This window comes from Electrona antarctica, assembly GCF_951216825.1.
Source record: "Electrona antarctica genome assembly, chromosome: 11".
Lineage (NCBI taxonomy): Eukaryota > Metazoa > Chordata > Actinopteri > Myctophiformes > Myctophidae > Electrona > Electrona antarctica.
The window spans coordinates 48,508,766-48,531,692 of NC_136792.1; the positions used below are offsets into that span (position 1 = coordinate 48,508,766).

Below are 22,927 nucleotides of genomic sequence, written 5' to 3' on the forward strand. Positions count from 1 at the left end.
TAAGACCCACTGTAGCAGAGTGTATCCAGTGACTGTGAGCCAACATGCACAATAGCAGCACGTTGACTCTGTTTGACCAGAATGGAACAGAGCCATCATTAGTATCATCGGTAACACCTGTGAAGGAAGTAGGGAAGGGGCCCCGGAAGCAAGGACTGTCTAAAGAGGACGAGAAGCGAAGACCGTACGGGCGACGCCATGTTGCTCCATGGTGCTCCATGGAAGGAAAGAAACATGCGCAGTTGAGACCAGAAAGTTGTACATGCACACATTTGGGCATGTACAACTTCATGGAGCAACATGGCGTCGCCCGTACGGTCTTCGCGTCTCGTCCTCTTTAGACAGTCCTTGCCCGGAAGTAGGAAGAGTTATTCTGCATATAGCCTATTCTCTCAATCTGACATGCACCATAAACTATGAGACCTTATATAGGCAAGTGTGTCCCAGGGTTGGTTATGGGCTGTTATTTCAGTTGGACACAGGTGGACTCCAGTCAACTTCCAGAAGCATCTGAAGGACCATTGTAAATGTACCAAAGCTGAATTGCAATTGTCTTAACAAATAGTTAATATGAATACCACTTAAATTTAAATAAGTTATTGGTTATGAATTTAAAACACTCCAAGAACCTGTTTATGCTTTGTCACTGTGGGGTATTCTGAGTAGATTGATATGAAGAAAATGTTTGAATCTATTTTAACATAAGGCTGAAACACAAAATGTGGAACATTTACAAGGTTCTGAAAACTATGCAAAATTATGCGCTGTATTCTTAGTAGGCCGGATTCACAGTTTTCTGAAAATCTGTAATGCATCTTGAGACTAAGTGTCAAGTGATAACATGTGGTAAAATATAACATTAATTTCATTGTGAAAAATGTGTCATTTATTTTGTGGTCTTTAACTTGACTTAACTTTTATTACAGCTCACATTTACAACAAAAAGTAATGCCCTTGAGAGCATTACTTTTAGTTGTAAATTAGATTATATTCAGACCAAGGTTTAGATTTAAATGAGTTTTTGATTGGTTATTTTATTAACAATTTGCAAGTGGCACAAGTTATACAATAATGCTAAAAGGATAACCCAAAACCCCTCTGGGGGGTTTGTGGTCATGTGTATATTCAATTAATCAAGATCAACATGGTCAAAAGCTCTAAGGAATTGATTAAGTTTAATGTATGTGGAGTCATTACACAAACCCACACATGTTGCTTGGTCTTTTTCCAATTTCCAACCTTACAGGTTACAGTCAGAGCAGGTAAAACATAAAGCAAATTCCCCTCCTGAAAGTAGAAGACCTAATTCTAAGGCTCCCAAAGCCACGTCCAGCTCAGCCTCTGGCCAGTCCAGAGGGCACAGCTCAAGAAGGTACCCACCACCTTCTCTCTACTTGACACTCGGTGTGTGTGTGTGTGTGTGCGCGTATATGTGGGGGATGCACTGGGTGTTTGTTTTTTTGTTTTTCTTCTTTATTTTTCAATTAACCCATTTAGGCCTGACCTCAAAATAAGAAAAAAATCTTCTAAATCCTCCAGTTTTCTGAAATAAATATTTTCACGATTTTTCAAAAATAGCAGACCTACAAGCTCGTAGCGCGCCACTCGGTGGCGCGCTATGAGCTTGTAGATCTGCTATTTTTCAATAGCTAAATTATAACAATGTTAAACACCAAAAGGGGTTTCCTGCCCAAAATGGGTTAAGCATGATACTAGATAAAATGCATAAAGAACCCTTGTCCTTTTGTTGTACCTTTTTTAGGGATGGGACGGTTAACCGTGTACACCAGTCGTTTTCAACCTTTTTCATGTCAAGGTCCATTATTGATTCTGCACAGACCACCATTTGACATTTAGCCTCTCGAGTACAAAACAAGAATATGTTGTCTTAAGTCTTTTGGATAAGATTTTGTCCACAATTCCATGCTGTATTAATGTGGTACCGTTAGGAGGGATAACAGGCAAACTATTATTCTAGTCATTAATTGAGGAGACGTTTTTGTAAATTAAGTAATGCAGACGTTTAACAATAATTTAAACTCTCGAGAGCGTAAAATGAACTCTCAAGATAAAGATCCATCTACCAAATGTAGGTAACCAAATGGATCCGAGGGTCCATTTAATTACAAACTCCATTTTGCTGGGGATCACCTGGAAACCTCCTCAAGGACCACTTGTTGAAAACCACCGGTGTACATCTGTTAGGACTAATTCAAATACTTATTTTAATCACAAATTTAGAATATCGATTTGTAATTGTAACTCATACCAGGCTTTTAGTATTGCATGCTCATTCTGTTTTTAATAATGTGACTGTCAGCACTTCTCAGGCTAGATTAATTAGTTCCACAAGTGTTTCATTCAATTATGTGACGCATGCGATGCTGGCGCTGCTTTTTCTACCACAGTCGGTGAGGTGCCAGCATGGTGTGTCGCTATAGTGACAGCTCAACCAACCTCCTCTTTTCAGAGCCATACTATTAACTTTAACTTTATCCATTTAACCCATTTTGACCTGAGATCAGATTCTAAAAATGTCTTCTACATCCTGACAGTTTTCTGAAAAAGCTATGTTTTCTATGTCAGTCGATTTTTCAAAAATAGCAGACCTACAAGCTCGTAGCGCGCCACTCGGTGGCGCGCTACGAGCTTGTAGATCTGCTATTTTTCAATAGCTGAAGCATAACATAATGCTAACACCAAAAGGGGTTCCCGCCCAACATTTAAACAATTCACATCACAGTACCAATGTTGCTGGCCGCCATGAAACATCAAGCACTGACTTGATTTGCATTGTGCGTACATACAGTAGCTTTGTCAACACCAGTGCCGTGCACTGCAAAGTTCATCAGTATTAAATATGATGTCATACTCCCTCGTTAACCGTTAACACCCGTAAGAGTACACATTTGCAGCCACAGAAATGTCCAAACGCCCATCCGTAGGATCCTTTTCATTTTCTTCTGTAGATCTGAATGAGGTTGAATGAGGCATTGTTTGTATATGATGACTTTTTATCATTTGTAAGTTTGAGGAATGTCTTCTTAAAATGGTCTCTTTTTTTTGACAGAAGCGGTCTTACTCTTTCCGTGGCTTCATTTGTGCTTCAAGACGACCCAGAGGCTGCAGGGACATCGGAGCAGGAACGCCCAGGCCACCAGTCAAAAAGCAAAAGTACCCGAGGGCTCAAGCGAAGTTTGGCCACCGACCACACTAGCACCTATAGCCCGACCCCTTCCAAGAAGTCCAAATCACTCCCGCCACTCCCGCCAGCGCCCAGCGACAATACTACAGTCGAGACCACCAAGAAGGGCCCGGCCAAGTCCAAGAAGAGACCTCAGGCGCCGGAGCCGCCCGCGTCCACAGGGCGAGGCCAGAGCAAGAAGAGCGGGGCCTCTGGGCCCTCACCCTCACAGAAACGGAAGAAAGCAGACCCCCTCCCCGCTCTGAGCAGCGCCGCTGCCGGGTCCCTCCCGAACCGTACCGAGGGCAGGACTGCAAAACCCACCAAGCTGGCTTCTAAATCGGCCGCCTCAGCCAAAGCTGGGTGTAGCACCGTGACGGACTCGTCTTCTTCAGCCTCCACGTCCTCCTCCTCTTCCTCCTCCACAGGCATCAACAGCACCGTCCCGCAGGGCGCCCGGGTCAAACAGGGCAAGGACCAGAACAAGGCACGCCGCTCCCGCTCGGCCTCCAGCCCGTCTCCCCGCCGAAGCACCCGCGACAAGGAGCAGGCCAAAGCTGCCGGCTCGTCCAAGTTTGAGTGGGCAGCCCGCTTCAACCCCAAAGTCAACCTGCCAAAGCCCAAACTGTCCCTACCCGGATCCTCCAAGACCGAGACCTCTAAGCCTGGGCCCTCGGGATTACAGGCCAAACTAGCAAGTAAGTCACGATCATTAATTACCTCAAAATTAAAAAAAATCTTCTAAATCCTCCAGTTTTCTGAAATAAATATTTTCGCGATTTTTCAAAAATAGCAGACCTAAAAGCTCGTAGCGCGCCACTCGGTGGCGCGCTATGAGCTTGTAGATCTGCTATTTTTCAATAGCTAAGGTGTAACATGATGTTAAACACCAAAAGGGGTTCCTGCCCAAAATAGCTAGCAAGTAAGTCACGATCATTAATTTATTTGTTGATCGTACCGGGTTAACCCTAGACGGGATGGAGCTGGTCACCGGTTTTACATATTGCAAATGCAACCCGCGCATGCATTTACATGTACGCGTGCGTACGTACGCGAGAGCGCGTTTTGTGTATACTTGCCGTGTCGACGTTTACGAGTTGTTGATGTTCCCCGAGTTAATGAGATGATGATTATTACAGGAGGATTCTGGATGGGGTGGTTTTAGATGGTGTGGAGTGGTGTTGCTGTGGGGATGGGATCCAGGTTACGTCTCTGGGATTAAATGTCACAGGATCTTTGGTCCTAGCAGTGTCACAGCTTTAGTTTCAGAAGCCCTACTGGGACCCGATACGGCTGCTGTTACTGCCTCGCACACACACACACACACACACACACACACACACACACACACACACACACACACACACACACATACATTACACACAACACTTGGAAAAGACCCGCAGGCCGAGTCTGTTCTTATTCGCAACGTGGTGACTATGTACATATACACAGGGATAATGCACAAAACAAGCCAACCTAAGTGATGTGATGTGACGCTTATGTGGTCTCATCACAGATATATAAACACATTTGCTCACCCCCTTTCTTATGGCTCACATAGTCAGCCATGTTTGGTGTGTGGGAGGGGGGGGGGGGGGGGGGGGTTAGTTATGTGTGTCTAGCTTTACAGAAGACCTTGCAGGCTTCAACCAGGAGCAGAGGGACTGGCTCAGATTTCAGCCTGTGTCAGAATAAACGGTGGACTAGAACTGGAGGACTTGTAAATTCAGCTGAAGGCTGTTCATTTGTGGAACAAAATGGTCATTGTATACAGGTAGGCAGCCGCCAGGCAGACATTTGGGTCTGTTCTCTGTATATTCATAAACGGTTCTTGTAACGCGAGTACTGATCATAACATTTGTGGTCAATGTTAGGAGTAGTGTGAAAGCAGAGCAGATTGAGTGCTTGATATTTACAAGTTTCATGAGCAAATACAGTTTGCAGGCATTGAGGAATCGTTCCCGACGCGAGCGGTGCACTGGGGGTCTGGCTACAATGTCTTGTCCCAAACTGTGTTATGAAACAGAGCTTGTTGATTGAAGGTCAAATTCAGTTTGTGTAGGCTCTTATGGAAAGGCGAGCGATCGCAGGATTGCGCAACGCATACCGACCAAATACAAATAGCTAAATGAATACGCTATACACTAGTATTCTTCAGTCGGTGAGAGTTAGCCGATCAGTTCAACCTTTTGTGGTTGAGCCGTTCTTCTGGCTAGTGAAGGAAAACTGAGGGAGGGCAGCATATGCCTTGGGAGCTGGCCCCAAAATGGTCAGACCCCTCCCTGAGTTGATGGAACTGCCTGGCTGGCTGGTCGGTCCACCAGCTGACCCGCAACACATTTCACATTGTGACATCTAGCCCTGGAGGTTTTCTTTAGCCTTTCTTACTGCCCTCTCTTGGCTTTGACACACACACACACACACACATACACACACACACACACATACACACACACACACTCTTCCTACTCTTCTTGGCTCGGCTTGCTTCAGTCACGTTCAACACTGATTATAATGGTGAGTTGTTGTCATGCCGTATGTTTGTTTGTGTATACTGTGGTTCTCCTGCGAGAGAAATGCACAACATTTGAGCCATGCTGATTTCATTGTTGCTGATGTCCTCCAGACTGGGAGGTGACTAACTGGATGTGAATGACTGCATAAACAAGAACAGGATGGTTACTGTAGTACAGTGGTTTTCAACAACCCTTTTTAATTTCAAGGCCCATTATTTATTCGCCATTTGAGCCATGGACCACCATTTGATGAGATTTAGCCTCTCAGACACACAACTAAATAAGTTTTTGTCTACAATTCCTTGCTTTTGGCAAACGTTCGATCAAAATAACAATTCTTCTACATTATCTAATCGTGTAGACATGTAAATGAAGTAATGCAGATGTTTCACAATAATTTAACTCTTGAGCGTAAAAAGAAACCAAATGGACCTGCATAGGTTTCATTTTACGCTCAAGAGTTTATCTTATCTCGTCTTATCTCAAGAGTTAAAGATCTGTAAGGGTCCATTTGGTTAGCAACTCTCCAGCATTTAGCTGGGGACCACCTGGAATCCCCACAAGGACCACTGGTGGTCCCCGGACCACTGGTTGAAAACCACTGTTCTAGCTACAACACCATTGCAATTTTAGACTCTAGTTATGTCACTGAACTGAGTTGTATTGTTAAGAGAGCAGGGAGAAGGAGTGATGCACTACGGATGCAAATGGCCTCTGCTATGAGGTATTGTTTATTTAGAAATGATGGGTTGGGAGAGTAAGGAGGACGAATGAATTGATGGAAAAAAAGTAATTCATTAGCCCCATATCCTTTTAACCCATTCTGGGCGGGAACCCCTTTTGGTGTTAGCATTATGTTATGCTTTAGCTATTGAAAAATAGCAGATCTACAAGCTCGTAGCACGCCACCGAGTGACGCGCTACGAGCTTGTAGGTCTGCTATTTTTGACAAATCGAAGAACATAGCTTTTTCAGAAAACTGTCAGGATGTAGAAGACATTTTATAGAATCTGATCTCGGGTCAAAATGGGTTAACCTCTTGTCAGTAAAAGTTTTTGCAGATTAAGTTTTGCCATACTGAAGTGAATTTAGCCGGCCCAGGTTTCCCATGAAGGTTGTCCTCCTGTCATATGGGCATAGTGAGGGTTCTATTAATACTCTGGCTGGCTGGAAGGTGGCACAACTCTGAAGCTACTGCTGTCAGGACTCTGCACTGTTCTGAACGGTGACCCTAGCTCAGTGGCTCTCAAACCTTTTCATGCCAAGGAGGACCCCCAAATTGATGCTAATTAGCCCGCAGACCCCCATTCTAAAAGATATGCCAGGGACCCCCATAAGAGATTTTCTTTTTTACGACTAGCAGTGATTCTCAACCATTTTAATTTCAACGACCATTTGGATCCATTTGTACACTCTCAGTGATACAGACCCATAAGGGTCTGTTTGGTTCCAAACTATCATTTAGCTGGGGACCCCCTGGAACTACCTCAAGGACCCCTGGGGGTCTTTGAGAACCACTTTGAGAACCATTGCCCTAGCTGCTTCTGTCTTTGCTCTCGCGCAGACACGTGGTCTTGTTTGTTTTCAAGAGTGTGTTCTGAGTTCTAATCGCCGTCTTTATTACATTAAAACTATGGGGTGTCGATGCCACTGCCAAGCGCTCCGAAAATGGCCACACCCTCGAAAGCGCTGAGCTACTTAGGCCGTTGAGGAAAGGTAAACTTAATGAATTTTTTTTTTTTTTGAGCGGTGCTAACCGCTCCAAGGAAGGCCCGTGTGTCTTTCTGTTTGTAGCACGACCTATTGACCCCTGCAGATGATTGGGGTCGTATTCGGGTCACACACTGTGGAGCAGCCGGGCCATTCACACTGAGCAGTCGAATAATTGGGGTCGCATTCGACACACACACACACACCCCCCCCCTGCACTGCTCGACTCACACAGGTGTGATTTCTTCCTGAGATGTAGTGGGTGGGGGTAAAAACAGAATTAGCATTGGGTGACCTTCTCTTTGAGTGTATATACAGTATATGTGCAAAACAAAAAATGCTATCGACGGCACTTTTTTCCACACTGAACACGCCCCGACTGCACTGCAATGATAACAATATGTGAGGCTCGTTTCTCTTGCGGCAGAGCTCGCCACCTTCATGTACACCCAGCCAAATGTACTGACTTGCTCCACCCCGAAGATATTTACAGTTGGCCTTTTGTGTTCAATAATTAAACCCAGCCATTTGCCCGACTTGTGGTTACGGATGCCAAGCGAGTTTGACCACAAACCAATGCAATTAAGTAGCCTGTATGAATTAAGCTATGCACTGTGGATAGATTTCAGATTTGTATTGAAGGGATAGCGCTTTGAGATGCAGCATCTATTAAACATGAACAGGATACATAAAAACATACAGTATACAGATGTATACATACATACAGATAGCTTCCTCACCCTCTCCCTCCCACTCCTCCAACCACCACATCAGCTGTTCAACAGAGGAAAGAAGGCCACAGTGCAAATGCATCGGTGTATATCAGTGATTCCCAAACCTTTTCATGTCAAGGACCCCCAAATTGACACTAATTAACCCGCGGACCCCCATTAGAAGAGATTATGCCAGGGACCCCCATAAGAGAAGATTTTTACGGGTCTAGCAGTGATTCGCAACCCGTTTAATTTCAAGGACCCCCAGTTTGACATGCATTAGTCTACGGACCCCCCATTTAATGGCATTTTTATCTATCTAATACATGGGTGGGCAACTTTGACGCTGGAGAGGGCCAATATATTTCCACAATCACTCCAGAGGGCCACAGTGCATACAGTATTACTGTCGTAGCCGATCTACAAGCTCAAAACGCGTCGCAATGCGACGAGTTTTGAGCTTGTAGATCGGCTATTTTTGCTATATATTTTGCTATATAAAGTAACCTTTTTATTGAATATAAAATGCATTACTGACACAAAAAGACAATAGCATTTTAATAGTAGTCATTAGGTACTAGTCATGAAGTAATTAAAGCGGGTTTGGAATTGTAACAGTTGAAATCAATACTATATCAGTATTCTGATATTAACATGCGGGCCGCATTAAGTGAAGGTGGGGGCCGCATGTGGCCCCCGGGCCGCCAGTTGCCCACCCCTGATCTAATATAAATAGAAGTTCTATTTATATTGTAAAATCAATGTTAATTTAACTTTGAGATTGTACAATCTCGTTAAGGGGCCATTTTGTTCCATTTGTACACTCTCAGAGTTACAGACTCTTAAGGGTCCATTTGGTTCCAAGCTATCATTTAGCTGGGGACCCCCTGGAACTCCCTCAAGGACCCCTGGGGGTCCCTGGACCCCAGTTTGGGAACCACTGGTGTATATGTCATTACTGCTGCTGTCGCTTGAGCAAGTTGTATGTTAGCGAAGTCCTAAAGCGACTGAAGGATCTCGTGTTTTGATCTGCTCGTCAGTGGTGTGTTGTCCATGAGAGCTTAAAGTTGTAACTGTTGTGTGTTTTGTTTCATTTAAGGTTTGAGGAAGTCCACTAAGAAGCGCAGCGAGTCTCCTCCAGCAGAGCTCCCCAGTTTTCGGCGGAGCACACGCCAGAAGACCACGGGCTCCTGTGCCAGCACCAGGTAACCGACCACACGACACTGAGACTTCAAGGTGTACAAATACCAAATTAATGCCAGGCCCTTTTGTTAACCCAATTAGACCGGTCTTCTAAATTATGACAATTTTCTGAAAGACCTCATGTTTCTGTATCAGTGGTGCTCAATATTTCATGTCGAGGTCCCCAAAAATGATATGGAATTGACCACCGACCCCCATCTGAAAATATGTTGTTCCAGGAACCTCTCAGAAGCAAATATTTGAGTTAAAACGTTTGCTCTGAAAGAATATATATTCAAAGATTTGAGCCACATTTTCAAGATTTTTCAAAAATAGCAGACCTACAAGCTCGTAGCGCGGCACTCGGTGCTGCGCTACGAGCTTGTAGATCTGCTATTTTTCAATAGCTAAAGTATAACATAATGCCCAGAATGGGTTAACTATAGAAAGCAGCCCTTATCCCATTGACACCTGAGGCCGGCCGATTCAACAAATAAATCCTCCGATTCAACAAATAAATCCTAACAGTTTTCGGAAAAAAAACACGTTGCCATTATCAGTGGTTCTCAATACTTTTTCTCGACAAATTTTCACGATTTTCTAAAATAGCAGATCTACAAGCCCGTAGCGTGGCACGAAGTGACGCGCTATGAGCTTGTATATCTTCTATTTTTGAATAGCCCAAAGTATTTGTGACACTGGTGCTTTCCCCAGTCTTAATGGGTTAAATACATAAATCTGCTAGTCTTCATGAAATGGACCCGAGTTGCAATTTACTCTTGGATGGGTTTTTTTTCTGGAGTCTACAACAAATCTCTTTCAATCTAAAGCTCACAGCGTGGGCAGCCCTGTGTGTGTGGAAAACCCTGCACTCAAATTTGACAATACTAGGGTGGTGTTCCGATCATGATTGTTTTGCGTCCGAATGACTGATAGGCCTATCTCACAGCCCCTTTTCCACGCCCCCTTCCGGCAGCTAGTGGTGCCATTTAACATTAGCATTTACACCTTTTTTTTTCCTCTGGGGAATCTAAGTACATTTCCTAATGTTAAAATGTCAAAGAGCGATAATAATATGAAGAAAACAATGGTATAACAACTCGAATAAGTAGAATAAACCTTACCTTTACAAAACGGTAGTTTGTGGCTTGTGAAAATACCCCTTTTAACATGGAAGTCTATGGACCGCAGAAAAAATAACACCATTATCTCCAAAAAGGGGTGTGGAAAGGGGGCGGGGAAATGCTGTGAGATAGGCCTATTACTAAACTAAACTTCTGAACAAGCTCATGCCACAGTGAGTAATAAACATGACCTTGATAAATTCATTAGGCTTGTTGTCTTGTGTTGCTCAATAAATGGGTTATCCACAAGCTGGCAATGAGCCTGATGTGGTTTCTAAAAGAAACCGACCGTGTTCACGGGGCTGATATTGTTTAGATTGAGGTTCAGGAGAAAGGAAATTCTACTGAAGTATTGTGCCGTTTAGTGTTTCCCCAGCCATTGTACAGGCATGGCACCACGCCAAGAGAATTAAAACCAGGCCAAAGGAATTCTGAGAGAATGTTAAAAATAACGCAGGTTCTCCTTTTGACTTAGTCGGGGCACCTGAGGTGCACCAGAGGACACATTTAATGGCCTCACTGGTTCGCGAATGTAATACAGGCTTAGAAAACATCCGTCTTCATCCTTGAAAGTCCATCTAAAGTTACTGTTTACACAACACGGCATTTGACAAGATATGTCATCAGTTATGAGTAATGTTCCTTTTTCTCATGTTAACTGGGACACTACTTTACACTGGTGTATGCAAAAAATATAATTAATAATTATAATGAATTTGTTCAAATGAATCTGTATAAATTAGAATGGCGATGGGAGAACGGATATCTTTCTTCCAATACACCCAGGGGGGATGTTTTAGGTCTTCCTCTGACTTTAGGGACTTGATTCCTTAACCCATTGAGACCGGGAAAAGCACCCGTGACAGTTTAGATCGTTAGCTAAAAATAATAATGTGGAATCAGGCAAGTGGTAGATGGCAAATGGCAAAACCTGCTGGACGGCATGGAACGGTAAAAAGATTAAATATTTTAACATTGATGCCATCGCCGGTTCTGGCTGCCGCCGTGCCGTCCTGTTCCATTTACCGTCCTGCTCCCGTCCACTAAAATGACTTCCGGTTTGCTGTCTACCGCTTGCCTGATTCCATTAGACATGCCTGTGAGAACCACTGACATATCACTTAGACATGTCTGTGAGAACCACTGACATATCACTTTGACATGCCTGTGAGAACCACTGACATATCACTTAGACATGTCTGTGAGAACCACTGACATATCACTTAGACATGTCTGTGAGAACCACTGACATATCACTTAGACATGTCTGTGAGAACCACTGACATATCACTTGGACATGCCTGTGAGAACCACTGACATATCACTTGGACATGCCTGTGAGAACCACTGACATATCACTTAGACATGCCTGTGAGAACCACATCACTCGTAGTGCATTTTAACAGCCAGCTACAGCCTGACGTATTTTCCAGAAATGCATTATTTGTCAATTGGACCCGGCAACTACCGGCGATAGCAGGCGAAGAGGCTATAGGCGAAAAGTGGGTGGAGGAACGTCGCCCGAAAACATTTGATCTTTTGGATGACGTCTTCCGGCGATAGCCAATCCAATTCATGTGTTTTGTTTACCCTCCATACCACCTACACAAGGACATGGGCAATGACAGCAGGAACACACACTAGGAGTTTTGTATCCGTTGCCGTTCGCCCGCTATTAGAACGTTTGACATGCCTGTAGGAAACGCCAGATGACACCTGCTAGGCAAAACAAACTGGCTCTATGCACACACGCCATTTTGGAAGGAACTTGGGGCCCCTTCCCTACTTATTCACAGGTGTTAACGATGATGCTAATTAAGGCTGTACTGCAATTGTGCGTGTTGGCTCACTGGAAACACACTGCGACACCAGTGGGTCTCAAAAGGCCTATTCATTTCATACTCCAGATTTAGGTGAGAAGGTGACCACCGAAAACTACAACATGACGACACGCCGCGGTGATAAGCCGCTCACACAACACATCTCTCTGTTTTCACTAACCACCATTTCACCGTATCACCTAAAGCTGGAGTATGAATAGGCCAAAAGTGTCCTCGAGTGCGTTCCAAATCGCTCCGTACGGGTCTGTAACTAAGTCTACAAATGGACCCTTACGGGTCAATTTGGTTACAGAGCCTTAACAAATTTGGGCGGGAACCCCTTTTGGTGTTTTAAGCATTGTGTTAGACTTTAGCTATTGAAAAATAGCACCGAGTGCCGCGCTACGAGCTTGTAGTTCTGCTATTTTTGAAAAATCATAAATGTAGTGCAAATCTTTGCATATATTCTTTCAGAGCCAACGTTTTTAACTCAAATCTTTGCTTCTGGGTGGTCCCTGGAACAACATATTTTCAGATGGTCGGCAGCCAATTACATAATAATAATCTTGGGGGTCCTTGACATGAAATGGTTTCAGAATAGAAACATGGGTTTTCCAGAAAACTGTCAGGATTTAGAAGGCATTTGTAGAATCGTCCTCGCGTCTAAATGGGTTAATGGGGCAAGGGAAGGGGCCCGGAAGTAGGAGGAGTTATTCTGTGTGCATAGAGCCCATTGAGCCTGAACAGAAACATGACTGTATAATATATTTTTCTATAATGGTTGACTGTATAGTGCTTTCTACGTTATTATGCTGCTAACTCATCACAACAACCTGTTCTGTCCTGCTGTCCTTCCCCCAGTCGGCGGGGCTCAGGCCTGGGCAAGCGCGGGGCAGCCGACGCTCGCCGACAGGAGAAAATGGCCGACTCCGACAACAACCAGGATGGCGCCAACTCGTCGTCTGCACGCACCGACGAGGCACCACAAGGGGCTTCAGGTGTGTAGCGGCCCTTTACAATGTCCAATTTAGACATTTAGCAGACGCTCTTAATCCAGAGTGACTTACAGTAAGTAAGAAGAACGACACATGGTAATGCATCATATACAAAAAAAAAAGGTCATCATGAATCATACGTAAGCTAAGAACCTAACAGTGGAATATCTATATAATGAAACCATGTCTACATAAAATGCTATCTAAGTTACATAAGTTGAGCCTTTGCATACGCCTGTAAGGTCGTCGAGGCTACGGCTCCGTCTGAAGAGGTGGGTTTTCACTCCATAACAAACTCCAACTTGGCCCCTTGCCCAGTGTGCAGTTAAAACAGTGGACTATGAAGTATTTGCAGCATTTGTTGCATAAACAGTAAAGCGCTGCGGCCTGCCATAGAGCCATGTCCAAACATAAGAGATGAGGTCATCAGCTTGGAAGAACCTGCTGTTTCCCCAAGTCATGGATTAAACTTCTCAAGTCGCCACGACTGATAAAAGATAACCTAAAATAGCCAATCTATAAGATCACAACGTGCCACAGACATGTTGTGAGTGTATAGATTGGCTATTTTCGGTTATAGTTATATTTAAGATTAGAGTAATTGACGTGTTCAAACTAACAATAGATTTATGAGTGGTCAAACTAGCTATAGAATGAGATGCACGTTACAGAAACCCTAATGATCTCGGATATTTCATGAAAGAGAAACTTCAATCTGCAATTTCTTCAACTGGAATGTGGAGCATAGGTTTAAAATCACCTGAGTGGTGCCCCCTATCCCCCTAACCCCCCCTCTCTCTCTCTCTCTCTCTCTCTCTCTCTCTCTCTCTCTCTCTCTCTCTCTCTCTGTTTCTGGCACAACAGCACCACTTTTGCCCCTACTGCTACTCATAGTCACATAGGTTAACACGGACATTGCTGTTCCTTGGAGTGGTTGCACCACTCAAAAAGATTAAACACTCAGGTTGAAAAGTGGTGAAGTGGTCCTTTAAACTATCTTCATATAATAGGTCCTCACTAATAATCATGATAAAATGGCACAATTTATTTCCTACTCAGTCTGTGTCTCATGGGAAGGCTGTGGGCAGTTTAGAAACCGTCCTCCAGTGACATCATTAGGCAGATTTCTTTTTTAAACAAGATTTTTTTGCAAACATGTTTAGATTTTCATTATCGTGAGAATGATGGCTTCAATTTTCGCATTGCAACTTTTCAGGACTAGAAAGCCTGCAGTTTCTATTAGCTTGTATTCCCCATCCATGATGTCACTGGAGGACAGTTTCTGAACTGCCCACAGCCCAGAAAAAAAAAAGCGCCATTTTTTTTTTTCTCCCATGATTATTAGTGAGGACCCATTATATGAAGATAGGTTGAAAAGTGGTGAAGTGGTCCTTTAACAAATCGCCCATTGGGACAGTTTTCAGTCATGATATTTTCTTTTAATTTAAACCATGTTCCTAAGTAGCCTTGAACAATCTTTGGGTGATGCCGTTGTTACTTCTTACATTCACACATTAGTTTTTTTTATATCCAGCTTCTAGCTCAGTTGCCGGAGCGGTAGGCATGACCACCTCTGGAGAGAGTGAGTCTGATGACTCTGAAATGGGCAGGCTCCAAGGTAAGTAAATGGGGATACTTTTAATACTTTATTTAGGCCTGTGCATGACATAAATATTCAAAAATAGCAGACCTACAAGCTCGTAGCGCGCCACTCGGTGGCACGCTATGAGCTTGTAGATCTGCTATTTTTCAATAGCAAAATAAATGGTGCATTTATATAGCGCTTTCATCCAAAGCGCTTTTTACATAGATTTGTGCATTACATTACATTCACGCCCACAATCATGGCAGAGGAAACCATGCAAGGCACCAACCTGCACATCGGGAGCAATTAGGGGTTCAGAGACTTGCTCAAGGACACTTCGACACTAACTCTGGGATCAAACTGGGAACCTCACGGTTCCCATCTGGCCGCTTTACTAGCCTTTCCACCCTTGGAGCCACCCCATAATCCCCGTTATAATCATAATAACCCTTATCGCCAATAGTGCAAAATGCTGAGTGATCATGTCCACCATTTTTTTTTTTTGTGTAATCCACGTATGCGGCTAAGTTATGTGGCTACATGGCGCATCAACACCAGTGTCCGTCCATTTAGATAACAAGCTACCGTATGCTAACCATATTGGATAACTGTGTGTAGTCCTTTCACCACTAATGCCATTAGTGCTTTCTGGCGAGCCTCAGTTTTCTCTTTGGTCAAGCCATTTATTTCCAATTAAAAACGGCATCTTGTGACTACTGTAGTTGTAGCTGGCTCTGCCGAAGGTGCTTACTGAACTGCTAACGTCGTAGATATTACCGATATCTTGGATAACGTGAGACCCACCTCACACTGTACTCTTACAGATCAATGCTGTGCCAACTTGTTGTTCTAACTAGGCCTGTCACGGTTACAGATTTAAGTTGACGATGAATTGTCTGGCAAATAATTGCAGTTGTATTTCTTTTGGCCTTTTAGTCTTTGTATATTTAAGTGTGTAATTTGTGATTACAAAGAAATCTACACACTTAAATATACAAAGAAATCACTGACACATTTAATATAGTTTGTATTTATTTTTTATTTCCAAACATTTTAAATCGACATGGAAACTATTAACGATTCCCTTAAATAATTGCGCTTAGACGATTTATGTAGTAATTGTGACAGTAATTGTCACTAGGTGTACTGCACATTTAAACATGTTCCCCCAACCCTGATGGAAATGCCTGTGGTGTATGTATGGCGTGCATACATGTGTGCTTGTGTGATTGAGCATGCAGTTTATTTAAGTTTTTTATTTATTTTTTTGTGGTCGTGTCTAGCTCTGTTGGAGGCCAGGGGTCTCCCACCACATCTCTTTGGGCCCCTCGGGCCCCGCATGTCTCAGCTGTTCCACAGGACCATAGGCAGTGGAGCCAGTGAGTACTACTACCACCTACCCCCTAAGTGTTCAAATAAAAGAGGGTATGCGTGTGACATCATCATCATACCAGGAAGTTATGCGGGAACGCAAACACAAATACACTGGCCTTGACAGCCCATACATCCAAACGGAAAAGTCCTATCTGATTTAATTAAACATTAAATTACATTAACCTCACTTTGCCACTCGATTTGCCACTCACTTTATGCATGCGCATACCCTCTATATCTATATGTACCTTTTTATTCTCATTTAGAGCTGAAACTATTGATTATCTCTTGATGACTTTTTTCTGATTTATCCTTTACAATGTTGTTGTGTAAAAAAGGTTTGCAGAAAATGGGGATATATTATTTTTGGGCGGTGCCTAAACGCTCCAACGACTGGCTGTGTGTGTCTGTCTGTCCCTGTTTGGAGTACGAACAGCTCTGGCCTCTTCTCACCATGGTTTCTCCCTTTCTTCCCCACACAGGCTCCAAAGCTCAGCAGCTGCTGCAAGGCCTGCAGGCCACAGGCGACGAGTCCCAGCAGCTCCAGGCTGCCATTGAGATGTGTCAACTGTTGGTGATGGGCAACGAGGAGACTCTGGGAGGATTCCCTGTCAAAAGTGTGGTGCCCGCATTGGTGAGCAGATTTGCGCCTGCTTTAATTTAAGCCTGATCTACTTTTGTTGTAGATCTGTGATTTTTCAGCATGTGACGCCGTCCTACAGCAAAGGAGTACGAATTCGGCATTGATTCAAGTTTCTTTATTAGGAAAACACCCCTTGAGATGTACAGTACCATCTAGTTTTCGAGGGGGGTCCCACTGTGACTCCCAACACGGATACATGTCACAATCATTACCGAACATGTAAACAGCAGACAAAAGACATTACATATACCAACATACATGGACAAAACAAAAATAACAGCCTTATTACAGCATAAAATCCAATTGTTACTTTTTTGAAAATACTGCGTTTGATACAGTGAGTTAAAAAAGTAATGAGTAATACAAATTAAATAAATTTAGCGATAACAAGAGCATACAACCTCAAAGTAAGAAGACGGTGCACGTTTAAATTACTATTACTGTTGAGACTAGTAACTTGATTAACTAGAGAGAGAGGGAGAGAGACTGAAGGGTTTCACTATGCTCAGTTTTATTTGTTTATTTAGATGGGACAATGCATATTAATGGACGACATGTTTTTATCTCACCCTGATCATAATATGACCATAAGTAAAATACTCAGTAATCCTGACCCAAGTCTTTTTTTAATGTAAAGCGTGTGGATGATTGCATGACCAACTTGAACATTTGTGCAGAAGCATGCTCAGGTTCAACCGGCGTGCATAACAATGAACAATGTGGATTGTTCGTATATTTTCATAGCTCAGACTCACAATTGGACTGGCGTGTCCTGGTAAAAACACAAACAAACATTTGCTGCATCACATAAACGACACTGCACTCATGACGGGTGAGGTGCTTTAAAGTTTCAGGGCAAGATGAGACGAAAAGGCTTGCTATCTTATCTACGCATGTGAAGATCAGCTGGTCGGAAATCCATGTTGAACTCTGTGTGTTTGCTTTGTGTCAAAATGCTAACATTGACAACCTTATGTTGCTCTGGTCATTTCATGATTTCAAAATTTTTAACACCCGCTTTTCCTTCACAGATCACGTTGTTACAAATGGAGCATAACTTTGATATTGTGAGTATTTTATTATAGGTGCCCTTTCATTTTCCAACTATTTGTAGAAGCTTGTCTTTTTCGTTTCCATATTTTTGTATCGTCACTGTATTTGTATCCATCTTGTTTGTCTCGTACAGATGAACCACGCCTCCCGTGCTCTCACATACATGATGGAGGCGCTGCCTCGATCCTCTGCCGTGGTGGTCGATGCCATTCCTGTCTTCCTTGAAAAGGTGAGGGACGCATCAGTGCTCATACCCTTGGTGGGGTTAGTGAAGGGGCCTTTCTGTGTGGAGCTTGCATGTTCGCCCCGTGTCCCCCTAGGGTAGGTACCCTCACAAAAAACATGCAGTAATCCTGGTCTCTATACTGCCTCCCCCTGTCCACCCGGGGCGCCTGATGGAGCGGAAAGGAAGTGGTTGGAATAACTTGTTCCTTCCATGTGCTACGTCCAACAGGGGCAACTCATGCATTGAAGGAAGCATGAGGTCAGTCCGTTGCTCTCCCCAGGTTGGCAGAGGGAGTGTAGCGCCCAGGATTACATTAGATAATGTATTGACACCGGGGTAAAAATGGGTTACAAGAAAATCGCGCGATAAAAATTTAGAAAAGAAAAGGTGAGACGACGTCCACCTCTCCACTCAGGTCTGTCTTGTTTATTTGCAATGGTAGCCTTGAGATATATTATGCTAATGCTCTTTCTTTACGTTTGTTTTCTTCTGCAGCTTCAGGTGATCCAGTTCATTGACGTAGCAGAGCAGGCACTAACTGCCTTGGAAATGTTGTCAAGGCGACACAGTAAAGCCATCCTGCAGGCTGTAAGTGTTACTCTCACTATTCCCTGTTTTGTTTTTTTCTTGTTACACCTCCTGTTCTTCTACATTCTCCAAATTGTGTACACGTACAATAATGTAACTCTTGAGAGCGTAAAATGAAACCAATGGACCGATGCGGGTCCATTTGGTTTCATTGTACGCTTTCAAGAGTAAAAAGATCTATAAGGGTCTATTTAGTTACAAACTAGCCTGGGCACCATTTCATTTGGGTATATGATCCTGTCGGGAGCGGATGATAGTCGACAGGCAGGAACAACAGGCGGCAACTTCCTTTTCCCTCAAACCGATTTTTCTCAATAAAAGCTACAGGCTACGAGAGCTTTTATTGTTTGAGGGAAAAGGAAGTTGCCACCTGTTGTGTCTGTCGAACTACAAAACAATACTACAACATGACGTAACGATATCATCCGCTCCCGACAGGATCATACGGACTTTTGAAACAGACCAGGCTTTCCTCCGAGGTGGTGGAAAGCCTGGTGAGGCGAGGTTAGTTACAAACTCATTTAGCTGGTGACCGCCGGGAACCGCCTCAAGGACCACTGGTGGTCCCTGGACCACTCGTTGAAAACCACTGGTCTAAAGCCTTGCCAGCCTCTGAAGCGGTTTTGTACCAGCCACCCCTAAAGAGATCACAGTCCTTGGCATAGATCAGGGTTCCCCAATTAACTTTCCTCAAGGGCCATATTTTGACTAGGGTACCAGGCTGGGGGCCGAGTCCGCACACGCAAAAAATTGGGTTTTTTATTTTTTCATTAATTAATTAGAAGTTGTTCTCAACCAGTGTTCCGGGGACCACCAGTGGTCCTTGAGGGGGTGCCCAGTTTGACATGCATAGGCTACTGACCCCCATTTAATGTCATTTATATCTGGGACCACCCCCCCAAAAGAAGAGAAAAACGTATTTTTTTTTTATTATTTTGAAATTCTTCCAGGGGCCACAAGGGGGCGCTCCGTGGGCCGCAAATGGCCCGCGGGCCACCTATTGGGGAACCCTGGCATAGATCCTATGGCTAATTGCGTCTTTCCATATGTAGTATCGGCTTTCCTCGCCTTTAGTCGCCTCTTCTAACTTTGAACTGCTTCACAATCACAATATACCTTTTTTTTTTTTGGTCTCCTGGCCTGGACTAGCATTAATGTTGTTTTTTTAAAAACCCATTTTGACCTGAGATCAGATTCTAAAAAATGTCTTCTACATCCCGACAGTTTTCTGAAAAAGCTATGTTTCTATGTCAGTCGTTCTTCGATTTTTCAAAAATAGCAGACCTACAAGCTCTGAGCTATGAGCTTGTAGATGAGCTTGTAGATCTGCTATTTTTCAATAGCTAAAGCATAACATAATGCTAACACCAAAAGGGGTTCCCGCCCAGAATGGGTTAAACCACTTGATGGAGTCATTATACACTTCTCTCTCCTGTTTTCTGTTTAGGGTGGGCTCGCAGACTGTCTGTTGTACCTAGAGTTCTTCAGCATCAACGCTCAGAGGAATGCCTTGGCCATCGCAGCCAACTGCTGCCAGAGCATCACCCCGGACGAGTTCCACTTTGTCGCCGACTCTCTGCCACTGCTAACTCAGAGACTCACACACCAGGTGCCTGCCCGATCAACACTACTGTCAACAACCAGTGAACTATAACCCAAATTGAGATACCGAGTTACTTACAAAGTGCCAAATGCGTTGAATAATAATTTTCATCCGATTTGGCAAGGCATGGGAAAACCTAATGTAATGTCTAACCAGTAACTCTGTCTTAACACTGCCAGCTTATTCATTTGTGTACTCGTTTATTTAACCCCTCTCCAGGATAAGAAATCCGTGGAAAGCACTTGTCTCTGTTTCGCCAGACTGGTGGACAACTTTCAGCACGAGGAGGTATGTTTTTATTTATGTGTCTTTACTGTTGAGGCCTTTTCTTTCAGGAGTGTTTTGCGTTCTGACCGAGTGACCGTGCCACTACACCAACCCATTTAGACCTGGAACACATCTGTGTTGCCTTAGCGTTTTAACTACTAACCATTATTTTAAACGTATATACTTGTATACAAGCTCATATCGCTACAATCTTCTATTTTTGAAAATTGTGAAAATGTAGTGCAAATATTTGAATATATATTCTTTCACAGCAAACATTTTTAACTCTTATCTTTTCTTCTGGGGGTCCCTGGAACAACATATTTTCAGATGGGGGGTCGGGCAATCTGGGGTTTGGGGTCCTTGATATGAAATAGTTTGAGAATAATTTCTGAAAGCTGACATGTTTTTAGAAGACACTTGTAGACTCTGGTCTCGACTTAATGGGTTATGTGTCTCTATTGTTGAGGCCTCTTCCATGTTTGCATGGAGCGTTTTGCGTTATGACCTTGCCTGCACTACACTAATGAGCTTATGTGTGTGTGTGTGTGTGTGTGTGTGTGTGTGTGTCGTCAGAACCTGCTACAGCAGGTGGCCTCCCGGGACTTACTGACCAACATTCAGCAGCTGCTGGTGGTCACTCCGCCCGTGCTCAGCTCGGGGATGTTCATCATGGTGGTGCGCATGTTCTCTCTCATGTGCTCCAACTGCCCCTGCCTGGCCGTGCAGCTCATGAAACAGAGTGAGTAATCTCATGTGCTCCAACTTGCCCCTGCCTGGCCATGCAGCTCATGAACCAAAGTGAGTCACTTCACTGCCATGAGCCGAAACTATGAGTGACGCCCACGTTCTCACACCTTGCGTGTCAACTCTTGATTGCCTGTGGATAAATGATTCACACTAAAGGTGATTATCGCACCTAGTAATTCAACGAGAGGCCTGCATGTGCTTTTTTTTGTTCGCACAGAAGTTGAGGGGCGACAACGCAAGCGTATAAATGTGGGCCCGGTTCCGTGAAATTGTCGCGTGCGTGCTCGGTTCGTGCCCGCGACTGACTAGACCTGGATTGTGTTGAGCTTTTTGAGTGGTGCTGCCACTCCAAGAAACAGCAATGGCACCTATGTGCGTCATAGTTTAGGTTTAGGGTACCAATATGGGCAAAAGTGGCACTGTTGTGCTAGAACCAGAGAGAGGTGTCTGCTAATTCCCCCACACAGTAAAGGTCCCCACACACCGAGCGCGTTTTTCGGATTTCTAGCTGCGTTTCTCCATCGGTTTTCCGAAAAACGTTAACTCTGTCATTTCTCAACCATTTCGGACGTTCTGATGTATACATGAACCTCTGTTACTGGCAAAAAAATAATAATAATAATTAAACGCTCAGAATGGAGTTTAGTTTTTTCGCTAATTTTCCAGTGATCAATGACTCATCATAATATTTATGGTAAGAAAACGAGTTGGACAAACTTTTTTTAAAGAGTGCAACCTAACAGGCTGTCTCCTCTCCTCATCTTGGTGTGCAGACATTGCGGAGACTCTGCGCTTCCTCCTGTGTGGAGCATCCAATGGAAGCTGCCAGGAGCAGATCGACCTGGTTCCCCGGAGTCCTCAGGAGCTCTATGAACTCACCTCCCTCATCTGGTAATGTGTCTCTCTCTCTACTCTAGTCCCCTTTTTGAGTGGTGCAACCACTCCCTTATGGAACGCTGTGTGTGTGTGTGTGGGTGGGTGGCTGGGTCTGAGCACGAAAACAGCGTGGTTGTTTTTCCACCACCTGTGCGCAACCTAACACACACAAACACACACGCACATATTAATCCATTTTGACCTGAGATCAGATTCTAAAAATGTCTTCTACATCCTGACAGTTTTCTGAAAAAGCTATGTTTCTATGTCAGTCGTTCTTCGATTTTTCAAAAATGGCAGACCTACAAGCTCATAGCGCGCCACCGAGTGGCGCGCTACGAGCTTGTAGGTCTGCTATTTTTGAAAAATCAAAGTTTTTTTTTTAAATTAATTTCGACGTCAGGCCTCTGTAGATAAAGATTTTGTCCTAGAATTACCCTAAACAATAATGTAGTGTTTGTACCTACAGTGAGCTGATGCCCTGCCTGCCCAGAGAGGGCATTTTCGCCGTGGATCTCATGCTGAAAAAAGGCAGTGCCCAGACCACGGAAGGAGCCATCTGGCAGTGGAGGGACGACCGGGGGTTATGGCACCCGTATAACCGCATCGATAGCCGGATCATTGAGGTAGCAGCAATATACATGTCTCTACGTGACTATGTTCATTTCTATTTTACTAGTGGGTGGGAGAAACTTACTTTGTGCTACTCGGCTGC

At 43.9% G+C, this 22,927-nt stretch overlaps 1 protein-coding gene across 9 annotated transcripts in view; it reads left to right on the plus strand.

Moving 5' to 3' along the window:
* The window catches only part of trip12 (thyroid hormone receptor interactor 12), a 63,544-nt gene that overhangs the window by 8,460 nt on the left and 32,157 nt on the right, over nt 1-22,927 (plus strand). For 3 of the 9 annotated variants that reach the window (XM_079513400.1, XM_079513405.1, XM_079513401.1), the window contains exons 3-17: nt 1,247-1,372; nt 3,071-3,882; nt 9,226-9,330; nt 13,101-13,250; nt 14,782-14,865; nt 16,116-16,211; nt 16,689-16,840; nt 17,881-17,916; nt 18,036-18,131; nt 18,624-18,716; nt 20,164-20,325; nt 20,539-20,607; nt 21,163-21,328; nt 22,110-22,227; nt 22,682-22,838. In XM_079513400.1, the coding sequence (XP_079369526.1) occupies nt 1,247-1,372; nt 3,071-3,882; nt 9,226-9,330; nt 13,101-13,250; nt 14,782-14,865; nt 16,116-16,211; nt 16,689-16,840; nt 17,881-17,916; nt 18,036-18,131; nt 18,624-18,716; nt 20,164-20,325; nt 20,539-20,607; nt 21,163-21,328; nt 22,110-22,227; nt 22,682-22,838 (2,422 nt within the window). Of the gene's footprint in view, nt 1-1,246; nt 1,373-3,070; nt 3,883-9,225; nt 9,332-13,100; nt 13,251-14,781; nt 14,866-16,115; nt 16,212-16,688; nt 16,841-17,880; nt 17,917-18,035; nt 18,132-18,623; nt 18,717-20,163; nt 20,326-20,538; nt 20,608-21,162; nt 21,329-22,109; nt 22,228-22,681; nt 22,839-22,927 lie in introns of all 9 variants that reach the window. The other 6 variants (XM_079513403.1, XM_079513407.1, XM_079513404.1 and 3 more) reach the window with 4 other exon arrangements.